At 35.3% G+C, this 19,473-nt stretch overlaps 1 protein-coding gene across 1 annotated transcript; it reads left to right on the plus strand.

Annotated features, from left to right (window-relative positions):
* The first annotated feature begins 2,515 nt into the window (after window positions 1-2,515).
* LOC129743317 (uncharacterized) lies at window positions 2,516-4,843 on the plus strand. The gene has a single exon (XM_055735302.1). It carries the CDS (start codon window positions 2,516-2,518, stop codon window positions 4,841-4,843), a length of 2,328 nt encoding a protein of 775 aa, XP_055591277.1.
* Window positions 4,844-19,473: the final 14,630 nt, after the last annotated feature.

Below are 19,473 nucleotides of genomic sequence, written 5' to 3' on the forward strand. Positions count from 1 at the left end.
TCATTTTTGTCATTTTTGTCATTTTTGTCATTTTTGTCATTTTTGTCATTTTTGTCATTTTTGTCATTTTTGTCATTTTTGTCATTTTTGTCATTTTTGTCATTTTTGTCATTTTTGTCATTTTTGTCATTTTTGTCATTTTTGTCATTTTTGTCATTTTTGTCATTTTTGTCATTTTTGTCATTTTTGTCATTTTTGTCATTTTTGTCATTTTTGTCATTTTTGTCATTTTTGTCATTTTTGTCATTTTTGTCATTTTTGTCATTTTTGTCATTTTTGTCATTTTTGTCATTTTTGTCATTTTTGTCATTTTTGTCATTTTTGTCATTTTTGTCATTTTTGTCATTTTTGTCATTTTTGTCATTTTTGTCATTTTTGTCATTTTTGTCATTTTTGTCATTTTTGTCATTTTTGTCATTTTTGTCATTTTTGTCATTTTTGTCATTTTTGTCATTTTTGTCATTTTTGTCATTTTTGTCATTTTTGTCATTTTTGTCATTTTTGTCATTTTTGTCATTTTTGTCATTTTTGTCATTTTTGTCATTTTTGTCATTTTTGTCATTTTTGTCATTTTTGTCATTTTTGTCATTTTTGTCATTTTTGTCATTTTTGTCATTTTTGTCATTTTTGTCATTTTTGTCATTTTTGTCATTTTTGTCATTTTTGTCATTTTTGTCATTTTTGTCATTTTTGTCATTTTTGTCATTTTTGTCATTTTTGTCATTTTTGTCATTTTTGTCATTTTTGTCATTTTTGTCATTTTTGTCATTTTTGTCATTTTTGTCATTTTTGTCATTTTTGTCATTTTTGTCATTTTTGTCATTTTTGTCATTTTTGTCATTTTTGTCATTTTTGTCATTTTTGTCATTTTTGTCATTTTTGTCATTTTTGTCATTTTTGTCATTTTTGTCATTTTTGTCATTTTTGTCATTTTTGTCATTTTTGTCATTTTTGTCATTTTTGTCATTTTTGTCATTTTTGTCATTTTTGTCATTTTTGTCATTTTTGTCATTTTTGTCATTTTTGTCATTTTTGTCATTTTTGTCATTTTTGTCATTTTTGTCATTTTTGTCATTTTTGTCATTTTTGTCATTTTTGTCATTTTTGTCATTTTTGTCATTTTTTTCATTTTTTTCATTTTTGTCATTTTTGTCATTTTTGTCATTTTTGTCATTTTTGTCATTTTTGTCATTTTTGTCATTTTTGTCATTTTTGTCATTTTTGTCATTTTTGTCATTTTTGTCATTTTTGTCATTTTTGTCATTTTTGTCATTTTTTGTCATTTTTTTTATTTTTGTCATTGTTTGCGCCAAAATCAAGTAGCGCAACGCAACGCAATATCAATTTTCATATTGAATCATCCCCCAGCGACAACCAACCGCAATTGCCAAATTACTGCCGCACGCTTTTCTTTAACAACGACGAACAATGCGTGTGTGCAGCAGTATACCCAAAACGAATGACCGATATAGCCGATCGACTATCACAGGCTGCACCTAATTGCCTGGTAGCGAAACAAAGGAGAAGTAATAAACCCGCCGTGTTGATCAGTCGCAGAAGAATATACAGTCCACTTTTTCGTTGCCATTGGTTGTATCGTTTCGGTGTATTAATTAAAAGATTTCCTTGTGAACATATCACTTGATTAAAGTGTTTTCAATATAAGTTCGAACCTCCAAACGCCTGGGAACTTCGCGGGAATTCCGAACCAGCGATATATTTGGGAATTGGCCCCAACATTGGTCCTTCGAACCGGATAAATCCGCGAAGTTTGTGCGCGTATTGTGATCGATCCTTTTGTGCGTGAAAGTCTCTATTGAAGTAGATTTTTTGTGTACTCAGGCATTGCTTGGGTTTGCCCATATTATGCAGATTCTTTCTTACATGGTGGCCCGTTTCCAGTGAAATTGAATTGGGTCTTGTTGGGCGGCTAGTCATTGGCCAATTGAGTATTAGCAAATGTCTGATTAAGCGGTGTGTCGTTCTGAACGGTAAATCTGTGTCCCCGAGAGAACCCTAGTGCTATTGGGCAAATTAAAATTGAGCTCGAGTCTACCCCGGGAGAAAAGTGTTGGGTTGTTTAATCGGCATTTTATAAAAGCCTTGAAAAGCCGTTTCGTTACGCTTATGATAGTGCCTGGAGAAGTGAATTTTGTGATCAATATTAATAAAATGCTACAAAAAATTGCTGCGAAGAAATCGGAATGGATCATTTGTGCTGACTTTGGATGGATTTTCTAAGGATTCACCGGGAACCAGAGCACTAAGGCGGAATCAAGATAAGTACTAACGTTTTTATAGAGTGTGTGGGTGCGAATGAGATTTTGAGTGGTTGAGGTGGCATGAATGCAAACTAAGGTTTTGATCGAGATAAGCAAAATACTTTATTTAATTTTGCATGATTCATATGATTGTGGAGTTTTAGAAGCGTTTTGCGGTTGATATTGTCAATTCATTGTCGTTGAGGTCTCGGGAGTGTATTGTGATCAGTGTTAAAAAGTGTTTGTAATACAAAATGGCCGAGGAGCTTCGTCGTTTATCTAAAAAAGAGCAAATTTTGTGGAGTTTACTGGAGCACTTAGAAGATTTTCTTAACGAGTTTGAGGATGATAGAGATCGTTGTTCACTCCAACCACGATTGGCCAAGCTGGATGAAGCCTACGACACATTTTGCGACGTGCGCACGCAGGTTGAAGTGATCATGGAAGACGCTGAAGACGAGTTTGAAAATGATGACGTGAAAAAGGAAACCCGGAGAAAGGAATGCAAGAAGACGTTTAAGAAGTTTATGGACAAGTATTTTTCAGTGAAAATGCAGCTATTGTCGAAGATGGAATCGATGCCTGTTAGTTCAAGGTACCACAGATCCTCTGTTCCCGATTCAGCCATGACATGTCACACGAGATATCCTGAACTGACACTGCCTATTTTTTCCGGAAAACTTTCAGACTGGATTAATTTCCGGGACAACTTTAGGTCGCTGATACATGACAACGCACTGTTGAATGAAATGGACAAGTTTAATTACCTGCGTACGTCGTTGAGAGATGATGCACTTCTACAGATCAACCAGATTCATGTATCAGCAATAAACTACGGCCTGGCTTGGAGCATACTGGAGTCGAAATACGAGAATCACAAGCTGATTGCTCAGGAGCACATGAAGGCTCTCTTTGCGGCACCTGCTATGCGGATGGAAAGTTTTGAAGGGTTGAATGTACTGTTAACAACTTTCAAAACAAACCTTCAGCAGTTGGAGAAGTTGGGCCAGAAGACAAGCGATTGGAGTGCATTGTTGGCATTCATGCTTTCGCAGAAGTTGGACGCAGGAACATATCGACTTTGGGAAACTCACCATGCTTCTAAAAACGTACCTTCCTACGAAGCAATGGTTGAGTTTTTAGAAAATCAGTGTTCGATTTTGCAATCGACTGCCAATCGGAGTGGGAATGACTATCAACGCAATTTTAGAGCTCCCATCAGCCACAGCACCGTTACAGTAGAGAGATTTTGTCTTGTCTGTGGGAATGGATCGCACAAGGTCGAACATTGCTCGAGATTCAGCAGGATGAGAGTGATTGATCGGAAAGTTTTGATTAGAAGATTGGGACTCTGCTTCAACTGTTTAGATTCTGAACATTTGGTAGCAGACTGTTCGGTTAATTCCTGCCCGAAGTGTGGACTACGTCACCATCACCTGCTTCATCCATATTCTCCAGACCATAGAAACCCGTCGAACAATCGGTATTTTTCTCAAGCCCCACGTAGACCTCAACGCGCGAACAGTGAGTCAAGAAGCGAATCCTACTCGCAACTCGATCAGTCCCAAACTCAACCTTTGCAAAACAACTCCCCACCAATACATCAGCCACCTCCCACAAACACGCCCACAGTAAGTCACCACACTACCACTCTAGTTAGCACAGAAACACAACCCCACACTGCTATCCTGTCGACAGCCGTTGTCATGCTTGCCGATAGCAGCGGTAACACGGTCCTAGCTCGCGCTTTGTTGGATAATGGATCTCAGATCTGCTTGATGACTGAGAAATTATCACAGAAACTTAAGTTCGAACGCTTTCGAGAAAACCTTCTCGTGAAAGGTGTAGGAGGATCCACGAATGTTTCGAAGGAGTCTGTCCTTGCTCGTATTGTTTCATGTACATCTTCCTTTACTAGTGCTGAGAGGAATTTTTTTGTGCTGCCTCAAATAACGCTTGATTTGCCCCAAAGAAACATCGACGTTAACACCTGGAAACTTCCGTCTTCAATCAGCCTTGCAGATCCCGATTTCAACAAATCAGGCCCCGTTGATCTTGTGATAGGTGTGTCTGCCTTCTACGAAATGTTGTTGCCGAACCAGATGAGAATAAATGACGACGGCCCAATCCTACAGAACACTCACCTAGGATGGATTGTCGCAGGACAGCTTCCTGAAACGACAGTTTTATCATGCAGTACCGTAATTCCTAGAGATTCATCTGAAAAACCAGTAAAAGATTTGATTCGTTGTAAGCCGCAATGCTGGGTATCTCTCTTCTTTGTGCTCTGCTTTGTCCTGCTCATTGCTGCCCGTTCGTTCTACAATACTGCCTGGCCAGCAATCGTCCAAGTAATAATGTTTCTCCAAGAGCTTTGGAAAGAAAAGCCCTTTTTGGATGGAACATGGAAAAGAGAGCGTCAGCTGTATTGGATGCAGTTCAAGAACAAGATGTATGGATTTTACGAAGGTTCGATACCCCGATGTATACTCTTAGCAGCACAACGATGGACAGACAAGCTTCCCAAGTTCCCAACAACACGAGACCTTCAGCCACAGTCTAAAGATCCAACGAAGTATTAGCGTCATTATCGTCACATCGTCCTGGACATCCTTTTAAACTAAGTATTTTACGCCCCCATAAGGGGCACTGTTGGCATTGGCGTCATTATTGACCGTATTGCCAGGGGGCCAAACATCGAGTTACGTTCAACCCAACCTGTTTGTTTGCGGGTCCTATAGTATTTTTCCTCCGCCAGGGTTGAACACTGCGCCGTTTTTTCTGAAGTCCAGAACCGCCGACAAGTGAAGGATCCCGATTGTTCATGGTCATCGTTGTGCTCCATTTCATTTACCACTGTTTGTTTCACCGTTCGTTTATGGTTCTCAACTGAAAAAAAAGTAATTTACGCCCCCATGAGGGGCACCGTTGGCGCTGGCAGCGCATTAGCTGCATTTGCCAGGGGGCCGTTCATTAAGTTACGTTTTACCCTATCTGTTTGCTAGTGGAATATTCAGCAGTTTTCTTCCACCAGGGTTCATTCACCGTACAGTACATCGAAGACATCCAGGATACTTGCTCATGATGTGGTCTACTATTACCATTTGCACCGTCTAAGATAAGTATGCCCCCAGTTGGGGCGTAAGTGGCTAGGAGCGGCATATAAGCCGTCGATGCCAGGGGGCGATACAAAAGTTACGTTTTCCTCACCCATAAATAGTATGGAGAATTGTTGTGTATCTTTCTTCAACAGGACTTTATTTGGAACGCTCCACATCAAGAAACATGATCACCTAGAAAACTCATAGTAATTTCAGCCCCCGAGAGGGGCAAACCAAGGCTTTTAACGAAGTTCATTCTTTGTAAACGCCTGGGGGCCGCAGTGCAAGTTACGTTGCATTCACGGTAAAATCAACCCAGAATTTACCCTCTTCGTTTTTAACAGGAAATCTTCGACACATCAAAACTCAGACGTAGATGAAGGCGCTTTGAAGGGTGGCAGCGATGCTGTAAACCTATCTCGAACAGGAGTGGTGTCGAAGGACGAGGCCAGAAGGCTGCAGAAACATCACGAGTCGAGGTTCAAGACGATGAGCCAAAGCTTGTTACACAGCGCAACAGTTTTCTATTGAGTGAACTCAAGGCGGGCGGTATGTTTGCGCCAAAATCAAGTAGCGCAACGCAACGCAATATCAATTTTCATATTGAATCATCCCCCAGCGACAACCAACCGCAATTGCCAAATTACTGCCGCACGCTTTTCTTTAACAACGACGAACAATGCGTGTGTGCAGCAGTATACCCAAAACGAATGACCGATATAGCCGATCGACTATCACAGGCTGCACCTAATTGCCTGGTAGCGAAACAAAGGAGAAGTAATAAACCCGCCGTGTTGATCAGTCGCAGAAGAATATACAGTCCACTTTTTCGTTGCCATTGGTTGTATCGTTTCGGTGTATTAATTAAAAGATTTCCTTGTGAACATATCACTTGATTAAAGTGTTTTCAATATAAGTTCGAACCTCCAAACGCCTGGGAACTTCGCGGGAATTCCGAACCAGCGATATATTTGGGAATTGGCCCCAACAGTCATTTTTGTCATTTTTGTCATTTTTGTCATTTTTGTCATTTTTGTCATTTTTGTCATTTTTGTCATTTTTGTCATTTTTGTCATTTTTGTCATTTTTGTCATTTTTGTCATTTTTGTCATTTTTGTCATTTTTGTCATTTTTGTCATTTTTGTCATTTTTGTCATTTTTGTCATTTTTGTCATTTTTGTCATTTTTGTCATTTTTGTCATTTTTGTCATTTTTGTCATTTTTGTCATTTTTGTCATTTTTGTCATTTTTGTCATTTTTGTCATTTTTGTCATTTTTGTCATTTTTGTCATTTTTGTCATTTTTGTCATTTTTGTCATTTTTGTCATTTTTGTCATTTTTGTCATTTTTGTCATTTTTGTCATTTTTGTCATTTTTGTCATTTTTGTCATTTTTGTCATTTTTGTCATTTTTGTCATTTTTGTCATTTTTGTCATTTTTGTCATTTTTGTCATTTTTGTCATTTTTGTCATTTTTGTCATTTTTGTCATTTTTGTCATTTTTGTCATTTTTGTCATTTTTGTCATTTTTGTCATTTTTGTCATTTTTGTCATTTTTGTCATTTTTGTCATTTTTGTCATTTTTGTCATTTTTGTCATTTTTGTCATTTTTGTCATTTTTGTCATTTTTGTCATTTTTGTCATTTTTGTCATTTTTGTCATTTTTGTCATTTTTGTCATTTTTGTCATTTTTGTCATTTTTGTCATTTTTGTCATTTTTGTCATTTTTGTCATTTTTGTCATTTTTGTCATTTTTGTCATTTTTGTCATTTTTGTCATTTTTGTCATTTTTGTCATTTTTGTCATTTTTGTCATTTTTGTCATTTTTGTCATTTTTGTCATTTTTGTCATTTTTGTCATTTTTGTCATTTTTGTCATTTTTGTCATTTTTGTCATTTTTGTCATTTTTGTCATTTTTGTCATTTTTGTCATTTTTGTCATTTTTGTCATTTTTGTCATTTTTGTCATTTTTGTCATTTTTGTCATTTTTGTCATTTTTGTCATTTTTGTCATTTTTGTCATTTTTGTCATTTTTGTCATTTTTGTCATTTTTGTCATTTTTGTCATTTTTGTCATTTTTGTCATTTTTGTCATTTTTGTCATTTTTGTCATTTTTGTCATTTTTGTCATTTTTGTCATTTTTGTCATTTTTGTCATTTTTGTCATTTTTGTCATTTTTGTCATTTTTGTCATTTTTGTCATTTTTGTCATTTTTGTCATTTTTGTCATTTTTGTCATTTTTGTCATTTTTGTCATTTTTGTCATTTTTGTCATTTTTGTCATTTTTGTCATTTTTGTCATTTTTGTCATTTTTGTCATTTTTGTCATTTTTGTCATTTTTGTCATTTTTGTCATTTTTGTCATTTTTGTCATTTTTGTCATTTTTGTCATTTTTGTCATTTTTGTCATTTTTGTCATTTTTGTCATTTTTGTCATTTTTGTCATTTTTGTCATTTTTGTCATTTTTGTCATTTTTGTCATTTTTGTCATTTTTGTCATGAGGTTGCAATTTGCATATAAAATTTAGATCAAGATGAAATAACAATCATATGAGCGATGAAATAACATATCATATTTTACGGTGCTCAAAAATTACAGTATTTTCGTCACTTGCCTAGTTAACTTTTTTAAATATTTCGGGAAAGATGATAAAGAGATTTCTTTTTTACTGATAGTTTACTACTACAAAACTGTTCTTCGTGAAAATTTATTTGGGAAATACGTGTTTCTTTAGAAAAGAGCGATGCCAAGTTCGCCTCAGGCACCTCAGGTGCCTTTCTTAACTGTTAAAAGTTGTTTTTGCAATAGGATGAAGTCACCCCCGTCCCCTTGCTTTCCAATTTTTTCAATGATTCAATGAATTTTTATTTTTCATGACCTTTTACGTGGTTCATTCATTTTTATCTTCCATTGTGATGATTTTGTTGTTCTGAATGCCGAATGAAATTAAAACACTGAAAGCTGCTTTCCATACACCCAAAAGGAATTTATCATCGAAATTTTCAATAAAAAAACATAAATAACAGGTTCCTTTACACAATCAAATAAAAATCACGCAAATCTAAAGGCTCAATTAAGTCTACAAAGGCTTTGAATCTTTTGTTGGAGATGTGACATCCCGAAGCCCGAAGCCTGCAGCCATATCAATTTGAACCATTTGAAACTGTATACCCGGCAACATCCATCCATTCATCCCTCTTCTCTATCCGCACTCGGCACATTTCGCTCCAATTATGCTCAAATTGGGACGTGCTTCCGTCGAAATCTATTTAGCTCAAGGAAATCGCAATTTGATACGTTATTTCCACTCACCTCCTGTGTGCTGTTGTACAATGCATTGCAGTGTAGGTAAGCCAGTCAGCCACCACCCCCCATTCATAATTGATATTCGAATAAGCCCGGGTGCCAATCTTCATCATAACCACACGAATGAATGGTTGATAACCGGGTGGAAGATAGCGAATTATTAATATTTTTCCTAGAAGGGGGTTGAGGGATAATCTTTTAATATTGGGTACAAAATTGTTTAAAATTAAATGTCAACAAAAATGTTGTTCTAAAATTTTGTCTTTCTCGTGATAAATGAACAGAACTTTGAAATTAAAAAAAAAAAGATCAGTTTTTGCCTGAGAAATTCCGATAGGATTCCACTGTGATCTTCTGCGAACAAACTGTGCTACTGACACTGGCACGTGAAATTCACAAACTCATTCTTCCATACTTTCAGCAAGGATTACGTGAAGATAGGCCCAAAAATAAAACCTGTTTCTGTATACATTACATAAAGGTATTTATTTTTCCAATTGCCGAGAGTGATTTTGGCAGAGATGGAAAAGACAATTGAGAGGACTCAGAAGTGGAGGGAGTTATCATATTGTGAATGATACAATATCCGGATCTTAATTGTAGCGGAGTACGTGACTTCTTAAGCTACATACATTTAGGGAGAAAACTCCCTGTCTATTAGGAGAAGGAATTTGCAGAAGCCTCAAACTATCGTTGAGAAATAAACCAAGTTCTAGAAGAAATCATTAAGATCAAACGATAAGGACACAATTTTCCCAACAAAGAACCTGCTAGTTGAATATTCATCTGTTTACTTATTTTAGAATCTCTGAGCTCAATAACAACTTTCATTCCTTGTCAAATAGCAAACAGGATGATAGCATCCTGAGTGAACTGACCAAAAGAAATGTCTATTCTTGGCAACCATAATCTCGAAACCACTCTCAACACTTTGCCGAAACCCGGCCAGCCAGCTTGCACCGGACTTCCCGAAAAACCGGTCGTCAAGGAAAATAGATCGGTATTCATATTCCATCAGGAAATAAATGTCATAACCTCCAGGCGGCCACTGACTGGATGGAACCTTTTTTTTCCCGACCACTCTTCTACTCTTTTCTCAATCTGACGGCCATCACATCCCTCGAAGTTTACATCGTTTGCATCTTTTCCCGATTCATCTCACCCCGCCCGGCTGCTGATGACCGGGGTAAATCCTTTTTGCTCAGTCCCGTTCCCTCGCCCGGTCAACACAAATCGTTGCGGGGGGTTCTACTTCATCGAGTGATGGAGTATCTTTGCATTTGATGTCAGGGTTACCAGTACTGTTTGAAAAGAATGGTGGCTCCAGAGAGCTGATTTACGTTTCTAAATGATGTACATACTTCCATGTACTATTGAAAACAACTCGATAAATGAATGGATGCTGATGATTTTCCGTATAACGACATAATCTGATGAAAAATATTCATCCTTTGGATACTGGGTTCGCCGTGGAGTCGCGCGAGCTCGTGGTTCATCCTTTGTTTCCACACTCCGTTCTCCTGTACACCGCCAAAGATGGTTCTTAACTCTCGTCACTCGAATACTCCGAAAGTTCGCAGTCTTCCTCGAACAATATCCAGGTCTCGTGCCAGTAGAGGGTGCGGTGTCAGGTGTCCTGATTTTTCAGGATTTGTCCTGATTTTCGAGAGGCCGTCCTGATTTTTCAAAAACGCTTGAATTGTCCTGATTTTTGAAAAATGGTCTTTAAAATGTCCTGAACTGTACTGATTTTCAAAAAAATATCTAAATTATAACTAAATTTATTGTCAAATTGTGAGGAAATAAAAAAAAAGACTTTAATGAAATATTTAAACCTGTTTCATCGATCATAATCTTTGGTTCAAATAATATTTAGATAGTTTTTTTTCGATATTAACTTCAGGCCAGCCAAGGCTCTTTTCGCTTCAGTTGCATAATTTGAGGCGTCTTGAGCACCTGCATTTCGCATTTAGTTTTGCAATCCAAGCAGAGCTGCATGCTATTTTCATCAATTTAGTGGTGTCCTGAAAAATCCTGATTTTTGACAAAATCACCTGGCACCTCTGGCAACCGGTCTTATGAGCGTCACACAGTGGGCCAGGAACCACACTTTTGTGGTCAAAAATGACTGCAGGCCAGAGGGTGTCAGGTGTCCTGATTTTTCAGGATTTGTCCTGGTTTTCGAGAGGCAGTCCTAATTTTTCAAAAACGCTTGAATTGTCCTGATTTTTTTGAAATGGCCCTTAAAATGATCTGATTTGTCCTGATTTTTAAAAAATATCTGAATTATAACTAAACTTATTGTTAAATGACGAGAACATCAAACAAAACTTTGATAAAATAGTTTAACCACTGATAATCTTTACTTCAAATGATATTTAAATGCTGTTTTTCGATACTCACTGCAGGCCAGCCAAGGTTATTCTCGCTTCAGTTGCATAATTCGAGGCGTCTTCATCACCTATATTTTGCATTTAGTTATGCAACTTCTCAGAGTCCATTGTTTTTATTGTGTGTACTTACATCGCTCCGTTTTTTATTCTTATTTTTAACGTGTTCCGTGCCGTTTAGTCCGTTCCGTTTTTCGATCCCTGTATTGTTCAACTCCGGAAGCTGCCGCGCAAAGTGAATTCCCTACTGATCCGTGATTTTCGAGCCGTGAATACCTCGCTAAAAGTTTCGTTGCATTCGCTATTGATACTGCTGTTTGTTTTGATCTGATCCCGCTCTGAGCGTGGCACAGATATTGTTCCAAACAGACGAGGAATCGTGAATCAATTCATCGCAACACAGATTTTCTTTCGCACAGACAAGGCACTACAAATCTGTTAAATTCGTAATTTTCGAGCTGGTTGTTTTGGAACCCATTTTTTCGTATTGCAAGCCTTATTTCTCAAATGAACAACATGGATTTATGCCCAAGCGCTCTACGACTACAAACCTGTTGACATTCACGTCTAATGTGCAAGACAGTTTTGCCATGGGATCTCAAACCGACGTCATCTACACTGATCTGTCAGCTGCTTTCGACAAGGTGAACCATTCCATAGCCATCGCCAAACTCGATCGTATTGGTATCTGCGGGTCTCTACTGGAATGGTTCCGCAGCTACCTGGTAGGACGAAAACTCTTTGTTCGAATAGGTGAATCATTTTCCAGTCAGTTCTTCGCCAAATCCGGAGTGCCTCAAGGGAGTCATCTAGGACCAATAATATTCCTGATATACTTCAACGACGTGCTGTTGCTCCTTGATGGACCAAAACTAGCGTATGCTGATGACCTGAAACTGTATCGCCGCATCAACGGTCCCGAGGATGTAAACTTCCTACAGAGTCAGTTCAACCTCTTCGCCTCTTGGTGTGATGTAAATTGCCTTCCCTTGAATCGCAGTAAATGTGCAGTAATTTCGTTTTCCCGCAAGCGGCTCCCATTATCAGCCATTTATCATCTTGGAAACGAGGCTATCGTTCGCGTCGAACAAGTGAAAGATCTTGGCGTGATTCTTGACACACAGTTGAATTTCAAGACTCACACTAACTACATCGTCGACAAAGCCTCCAGATGTCTGGGTCTTCTTTTCCGCATGACGAAAGACTTCAAGGATGTCTACTGCTTGAAGAGTCTTTATTGTAGTTTGGTTCGATCGACCCTTGAATATGCCTCGGCTGTTTGGTGCCCATATTATCAAAACGGCTCAGAGCGTATTGAGGCCATCCAACGGCGTTTTTTGCGATACGCTCTCCGACAACTCAACTGGCACGACCCGTTCCGACTTCCCAGCTACGAGAGCCGCTGTCGTCTAATCGACATCGACACGCTGCAAGCCCGCCGGACCGCCACACGAGCCTCGGTCGTTGCGGATCTGCGAACTTCGACTCAACGTACGGCCACGAGTTCTGAGGAATCGTGATCTTCAGCTATTCGTCCCTCTCCGGCTGAACAATTATGGGGCCAACACAGCTCTAATCGGTGTTATAAAAACATTTAACCGCTACTCCGGGTACTTCGACTTTGACGTTTCGCGTGATGTATTCCGAAGAAAAATTCTTAGAGTTTTAAGTTTATCGTAGATTACCGCTTGTATGTACATTGTCCTAAACTATAGTTTTTCATTTGGATCAATATGTGATCCGTTGATTTATAATGTTTAATAATAATTTAATCAGAACTGCATGCTATTTTTTTTAAATTTCTTTTTTTTCGACGTTTTTTTTCGATTATCATAAATAAAACTGGTCCATATTAAACCAACAAAATTTGACATGTCAGTAACTTGCTCCACACTTATTCAGATGATAAAAATTTTTTCTGGTATTTCTTGTGTTCTGTTCAAGGTAAAAGTGCAATAGGCGACCACAATTTTGAATTATTTTTTTTACTCAGACGACATTTTTTCCCTGTTATTAAGCTATCACTTAAAAAAATATATACCGTCAACTGGGGCAACATGCAACAATTTTCAACTTCAATGGCTTCTAAAAAACTTATGTTCACAGTTAATCGTATCCTTTATGCATCAAAAGTTTTAAGGATGCTGGGGCATCAAACTGGCGTAGTTATAAAAATTATTGGTTTCTTCAGTTATTTTTAATTTTCTAAAAACATGCAATTTTTACACTCTCTAGAAAATGGGGTAACTTGCAACAAACTTTGTTTTTAATGAAAAATCTTATGAACACGTAAAAAATTCATAGTTTTTAATATATTTGCGATGCCTTAAAGACCATTATGCATGACAACACCAATTGCAGTAGTTTTTGGGTCTATAAAAACGAATTTTCACATTTTTTCTGAAACAAAGGATGCTGCATACATTTAGGCGTTAAATAATAGTACGAAAAAATCTACAACCTGAAATCATAAAAATAAATGTTTGGATGAATGAAATTTAAATGTTTACAAACGCGTGATGCAAAACATTCATATTCCAGCACATGGAAACGAGATTTACAAGGTATTTCTTTGATTTGCATTTTGTTGCATTTAACCCCAGACACCTAACTGTATTTTAAAAATGTTCATTTAAAAAATTGGGTGATTGTTCGAAAAATATTTTTACACCAACAATGTTGGTATAACATGAGGAAACCTGTTAAAAGTTTGTAGGTAATTTTATCAAGCCGATCTGTCATACTGGGTAAAGTTTTTTCGGCATCAAAAAATGTTAAAATTTGTACAATTATTGCTCGATTTTTCAAATTTTACAAAAAAATAAAAAACTTAAGACAACTAGCTTAAGATGCGAGAAATTATGTCATCATCATTTTGTTATCATTAAAAGATAACTTTATTACAATACATTAAATTAAAAATTGATTCAATGTAGTGTTATATAAATGTTGCATCGAACCCCGCTGTTGCATGATGCCCCGTTTGACGGTATATTAAAAAAACATGAAAACGGAGCAGGAGAACAAAACAAAAATCGGAAGGCTGGAGATTATCACAGGCATTTCTAGGTCCGTTGCACAAATACTGGCAAAAAAAAATTATACCATTACCAAAAGCACTATTTTTAGTCTTGGATATCGATCGACCTGGGATTCCAAACAACATGACTCATAATCATAAGCAAAATGTGAAATTTGGGACCACTATATTCCGAAATCTCATAGAGAAATCATGCCAAACATTAAAAAATTGTATCATTTTACTTTAAAATAAGTAAACCTCATTATCTAAGTATTACTTCATAATGATGAGCTTTAGAAATCCGATCCCAATGTTATCTAAATTTATTTAGTTAAGAAAATCCATGAAATCTGTAAAATTCATCTAAAATTAAAAATGTCAAATGTAATTTTTGGATAATTTTGTTTGAAAATCTATAAAGTTATAATTTTTTCAGACAAACCCTTCCATGAAATCTCAATTAAATGATCTAATACGGAACTTTGAATTGGAAAACAGTTTTGTAAGAAAAAATCGGCGCTTCATAGGAAAAAATAACTGTAAAAAAATTCTCGAAAATACGCAAAGAATGAAATTTTAATGAATTAATTTCAATAACTTTCAATACTGAGGGGACAGTGATTTCTCATAGCTTCATTCTTTTAACAGTAAATTTGTATAGAAAAAAACCATTCGTTCGATAAAAAAAAATGACTTGTCTTAAATAAACGGTTCAAACCAAACCAAAAAAGGCCTTCAAATTTTTGTTTCAAATAAAACTAAAAGGGAAGCAAATGATGGCTTTTCAGAAATGGAAAATGTGGAAATGCTTTTCGTATAATGGAAACCCTTCCAAAAGTGATGAAGCAAAAAAAGGACATATGCTCTTAGCCAATTTAGGCTTTTCATACTTAATAAATGACGTGGACAACTTAAGACTAACACTCAAGTTACTGATGACGGTTTTTATAATAAAAAATAGCAGAGAAATTTACCCAGGATTCAAGAAACCAAGATTGAGAACTGCAACTTGGATGAAATTTGTTTAAAAATCTGTGAAAAAGATTTTTCATCGTCTGTAGCGAAAAATTAGGTCTTCGGGAAAATTTAAATTATGGAAAGAAAAATTAATCAATGAATTTCGATAAAGATTCAACGTTGAACGCTTAAAAAAGAGAAGTTTCCAAAAGAAAAATTACTTTCCAGAAGACTTTGAATTGATGAGAATATGTACTTTTTTTAAATATTTCAAAGGCCTCGAAAAATGTTTGATTTTGATTAAAAAAAAAACAAATAAAATTATCTCTGTTTGGAAGAACAAATGTATGCCAAGAAAATTAAAATCAAGAAACAAATTTTCATAAACATAAACTTATATTAAGTGATAAACCTTATCAGTTTCAGCTTGTATTGTCTGTTTTTCATTTGAAAAATCTTGTTAAATTTTATTTCAAATATTTAAATCAAATAATTCGTGTATTATTTGTTTTAAATTCGTTTTTCTTTTCCTTTTTAGATTTTATTCGTTAAAAGACCTCTAGTGTGGAAGGGATTCTGAAACATAGTGTTCTAAAGAAGCGTAAAAAACTGGTTTTTCATCATTCATTTTTTTCTTTACCAATCGATTGCTTGATTATGTTGATTGTAGATTTTATTAAAATTTCAATTAAGACTAACATGTCGCCTGAAGACTGCAACTCGATTGGACTTAAAATAAAAAAGTTATATGTGTTCAAAGATTGTATTTTGGTGGCTAATTGTCGTTTAACATACAATGAGTACATTTTACTCATTGTGTTTTACAGGACAATTTGTAATTAAAATACAATCTTTGAATTTTAAAAATAAAACTGTCTTAGTTTTTTTTAATTATTTTTTTAATAAATAGATCAAATGTGCTAAATAGCCTTATTAAGCATCGCAATGGACTAAGGCAACAAAAAAAACGATTAAAATTCGACTTTTCAACAAGAAATGCCCATTTTTAAATGTGTGAGTTTGCATTGAAAATTACCCAACATTATAGAATCACTTGGCAGGGAACCCAAGAGAACCCACCGAGAAATCGTATTTCTCTGACGCCATCTTGAAATCCAATATGATGGCTTTTGCTGAAGTTTAAAATGTTGTTAGCCACTGAAAATTCCATGAAAGCACTACAATATGGGCAGTGGGTAAAACCGCTAAACTAGAAGAAGTCGAATTTCATTACCTGATGCCATCTTTAAATCCAAGATGGCGGCTTGCACTGAACTTTAAAATGCTCTTTAAAATGACTGAAAATCACATGGAAGCCTTACAATACTGGCTAAACTAGAAGTAGTCGAATTACGCTATCTGACGCCATCATGAAATCCAAGATGGCGGCTCCCAATGAACTCTAAAATTCTGTAAACGACTAAAAGTCACACGAAACCCCCTCAATATAGATATTGGGTGAAAAATCTGAACGAGTAGACGTCAAATTTCGCTATCTGACACCACCAAAGGTAGTGACTTCCGCTGAGCTTTAAATGCTAGAAATGGTCGAAAGCCTCATTGAAATTTCATGCGATTTTCAGTGATTTATAGCATTTTCTAGTTAGGCTGAAGCCGCTATCTTTGATTTCAAGATGGCGTCAGAAAGCAAAATTCGACTTCTACTCGTTTATCCCTTCCACCCAATACCCAGATTGTGAGAGTTTCATACGATTTTCAGTGATTTCGAGCATTTCGAAGTGCTGCGGAAGCCGCCATCTTGGACTTCAAGATATCGTCAGAATACCAAATTCGACTTCTTCTTGATTTTCACTGATTTACAGCAGTTTAAACTTGAGTAGAAGCCGCCAATTCGATTCCTTCTTGTTTGGCCCTTTGACCTAATACCCATATTATGAGGGTTTCTAGCTATTATCAGTAGTATAAACTTTGTCTATCCTTTTTTCTATCAAAGGTTTCATTCCCAAAATGTTCTCCGAAGCTAAGCAACCTAACCGCAATAAATCCTTACGTAATTTTTTAGCAGCATAAAGGTGTGGACTTTGCTCGAGCTTTGCAATTCTTGTTCTACCATTATCCAATCCTCAATAAACCTAACCAATGTGACATATCCTTCAACTCCAAATTTACGACCCAAAACCGCATTTCTATTTACGGAAACATCTGGATCCACAACTCGCACTTAAAGCGTCACCCCTTAAATTGACAAGCACTTGTGCGCAGGGTTGCCGACATTTTTTTTTTTCAAACTCAGGGACATGAGAAATAAAAATCCGGATACATAGTTTATCGGAGATTTTGGTCGAAGTGAGGACCTTTTTTAATCATCAATCCTCATTGTGACCTCCACTAATGTCCTGAAGGCAGTGCAGTACTACTCATTTTTCATCATTTTCACAAAAATCAGGGAAAATCAGGCTTATTTCCAAAAGTCATGGAAAACCTGAGGCTATCAGGTTATCAAGTTGAGCCTCCAAAAATCATGCAAATCCTGAAAAATCAGGCACATTGGCAACCCTGCTCGTGCGCGTCCTTGTTTGCCGTTCGAGAATCAAGACGAGCATTTCTCCCAACCATCTTCTCGTTTTTAGCTCTCTTCTTCTTCGTCCGTCCGAAACCGACAACTTTCGTCAAGTCGGCCTTCAATTTACTCTATTTACGTTAAAATCATTTGAGAAAATTTGACACATTTTTGACATAACTATAAACCAATTCATTATGAACTTTTCCTAAGGACCGCAAGTAATTTTGACTTCTGCGGAAGAAGTCCGAGAAGTTTTCGATTTGTTCACTTTTTTCCATTCAAAACTGAGGAATTTCAACGATTTTTGAAAAAAGTTTATTTTCAATATTTTTGAAAGCAAGAGGCAAATCATTCTGCAGGCTTCAACAAATAGGTTAAATTAAATTAAACCTTTTTAACCTTTTTCAGTTCTGTTATCTTCCCAATTTTTTCAAAACTGTATAATTTAATTTTTTAAATTATTCATCATCATCACGACCAACATATTTTCTGTGTTTAGTTAAGTATAACAAACAAATTCCGAATCGTATTTCTTCTTTCATGTAGATTTGTTAGTTCATCAGTTATTAATGATTGATTTCACTCAACATTGATTACTTTTTAAATTTTCTAACTCTTTATCACTAAAACTAGAGACGATTGACAAAATCTGTGTACAGATTCGAGTTCAAGACGTAAAAATCTATCAATTAAGCATAAGAACGAAAATGCTGTTTTTTTTGAGTTATCAGTTGAATTTTATAGATATTAGTTTTAAAAACAGTAAGCAGTTTTAATTCAAAAACGTTTTTTTAGTATTCGAAAACTTAATATTTTTATCTTCAAAGTTTTTTTTTCAATTCAGATTACCGATTTTTTAGTTTAGTTTTTTTTCTTACTTTCAAAAGATTTGACTGCAATTTATATTCAAACAATTTAATTTTTTTGAAATATTTAAAAAAAATCTTTTTTTAAAATTCTGAATTATTGCTTTTTGAAAACCAAAATTTCTTTGAATTTTAATTTAAAAAAAAACAGTTTCTATCCTGACAAGGAGTCAGGACCCAATATATTTCAATGAACGGCAAAAAAAATCCAAAGCATGAAATTTTAATCAATGTTTATACTATGCACTTGAGAGTTTATAAGCGTTTTATTTAATTTTTTTTTTCAATCTTCTTTTCGTATCGATCATCGATTATCGATTTTAGAGTCAATCTATGAAAAAATTTAAAAAATGATTAAAAGAAGTAACTTTAAAGCTAAAATTCAATAATATGCACTTGAAAGTTTATAAACGTTTTATTTATATTTTTTTCAATCTTCTTTTGTATTGATCATCGATTTTAAAGAAAAAAAAAAGAACTTTAAAGCTAAAATTCAACGCTCATGAAGAGTCTCTTTCAATGTTTACAACTGAACGTGGCATTTCTTTTTTTTCTATTTCTATCAGCTTGTTATTGATCATTCAAGAAATCACCCATTTTCCAACCTGAACTTTATCTCTATAAACATTCAATGATGAATTGAGTTACCATTGTGAAATTCAAAAATCAACTAGTATAAGAAGAATTTCGATATAAAATATGATTTCAGCTCTGACTTTCATCACCGGCACTCTTGAAATATTTTTTTTTCTAAATTAAATTAAATTTAATCATGAACTATCTATATTGAATAAAGTCTCTGAAGCTCAAAACGGATTTTTTTCTGGATAATTCACATTTCAAAATATGGTTTAATTTTTTTTTTTTTTTCAAGATTTGACAGTAAATTTTTCAAAATAAAATAAAGAAGGGAAATTTAAATAAAGATAAAAAAAAAATAACGAGTATTAAATGTCAATTAACCATACCAGCTCTAAACATGGGTAGTTTCTGATGCGATCAGAACTTAATTCTTGGACTCGAATTTAATTTCTTTTGAAATCTGGT

The sequence above is a fragment of the Uranotaenia lowii genome, chromosome 2, assembly GCF_029784155.1.
Source record: "Uranotaenia lowii strain MFRU-FL chromosome 2, ASM2978415v1, whole genome shotgun sequence".
NCBI classification, from domain to species: domain Eukaryota; kingdom Metazoa; phylum Arthropoda; class Insecta; order Diptera; family Culicidae; genus Uranotaenia; species Uranotaenia lowii.

What these genes read in the sequence shown, in the direction of transcription:
- LOC129743317 (XM_055735302.1), top strand. Translation starts at nt 2,516, where the DNA reads ATGGCCGAGGAGCTTCGTCGTTTATCTAAAAAAGAGCAAATTTTGTGG.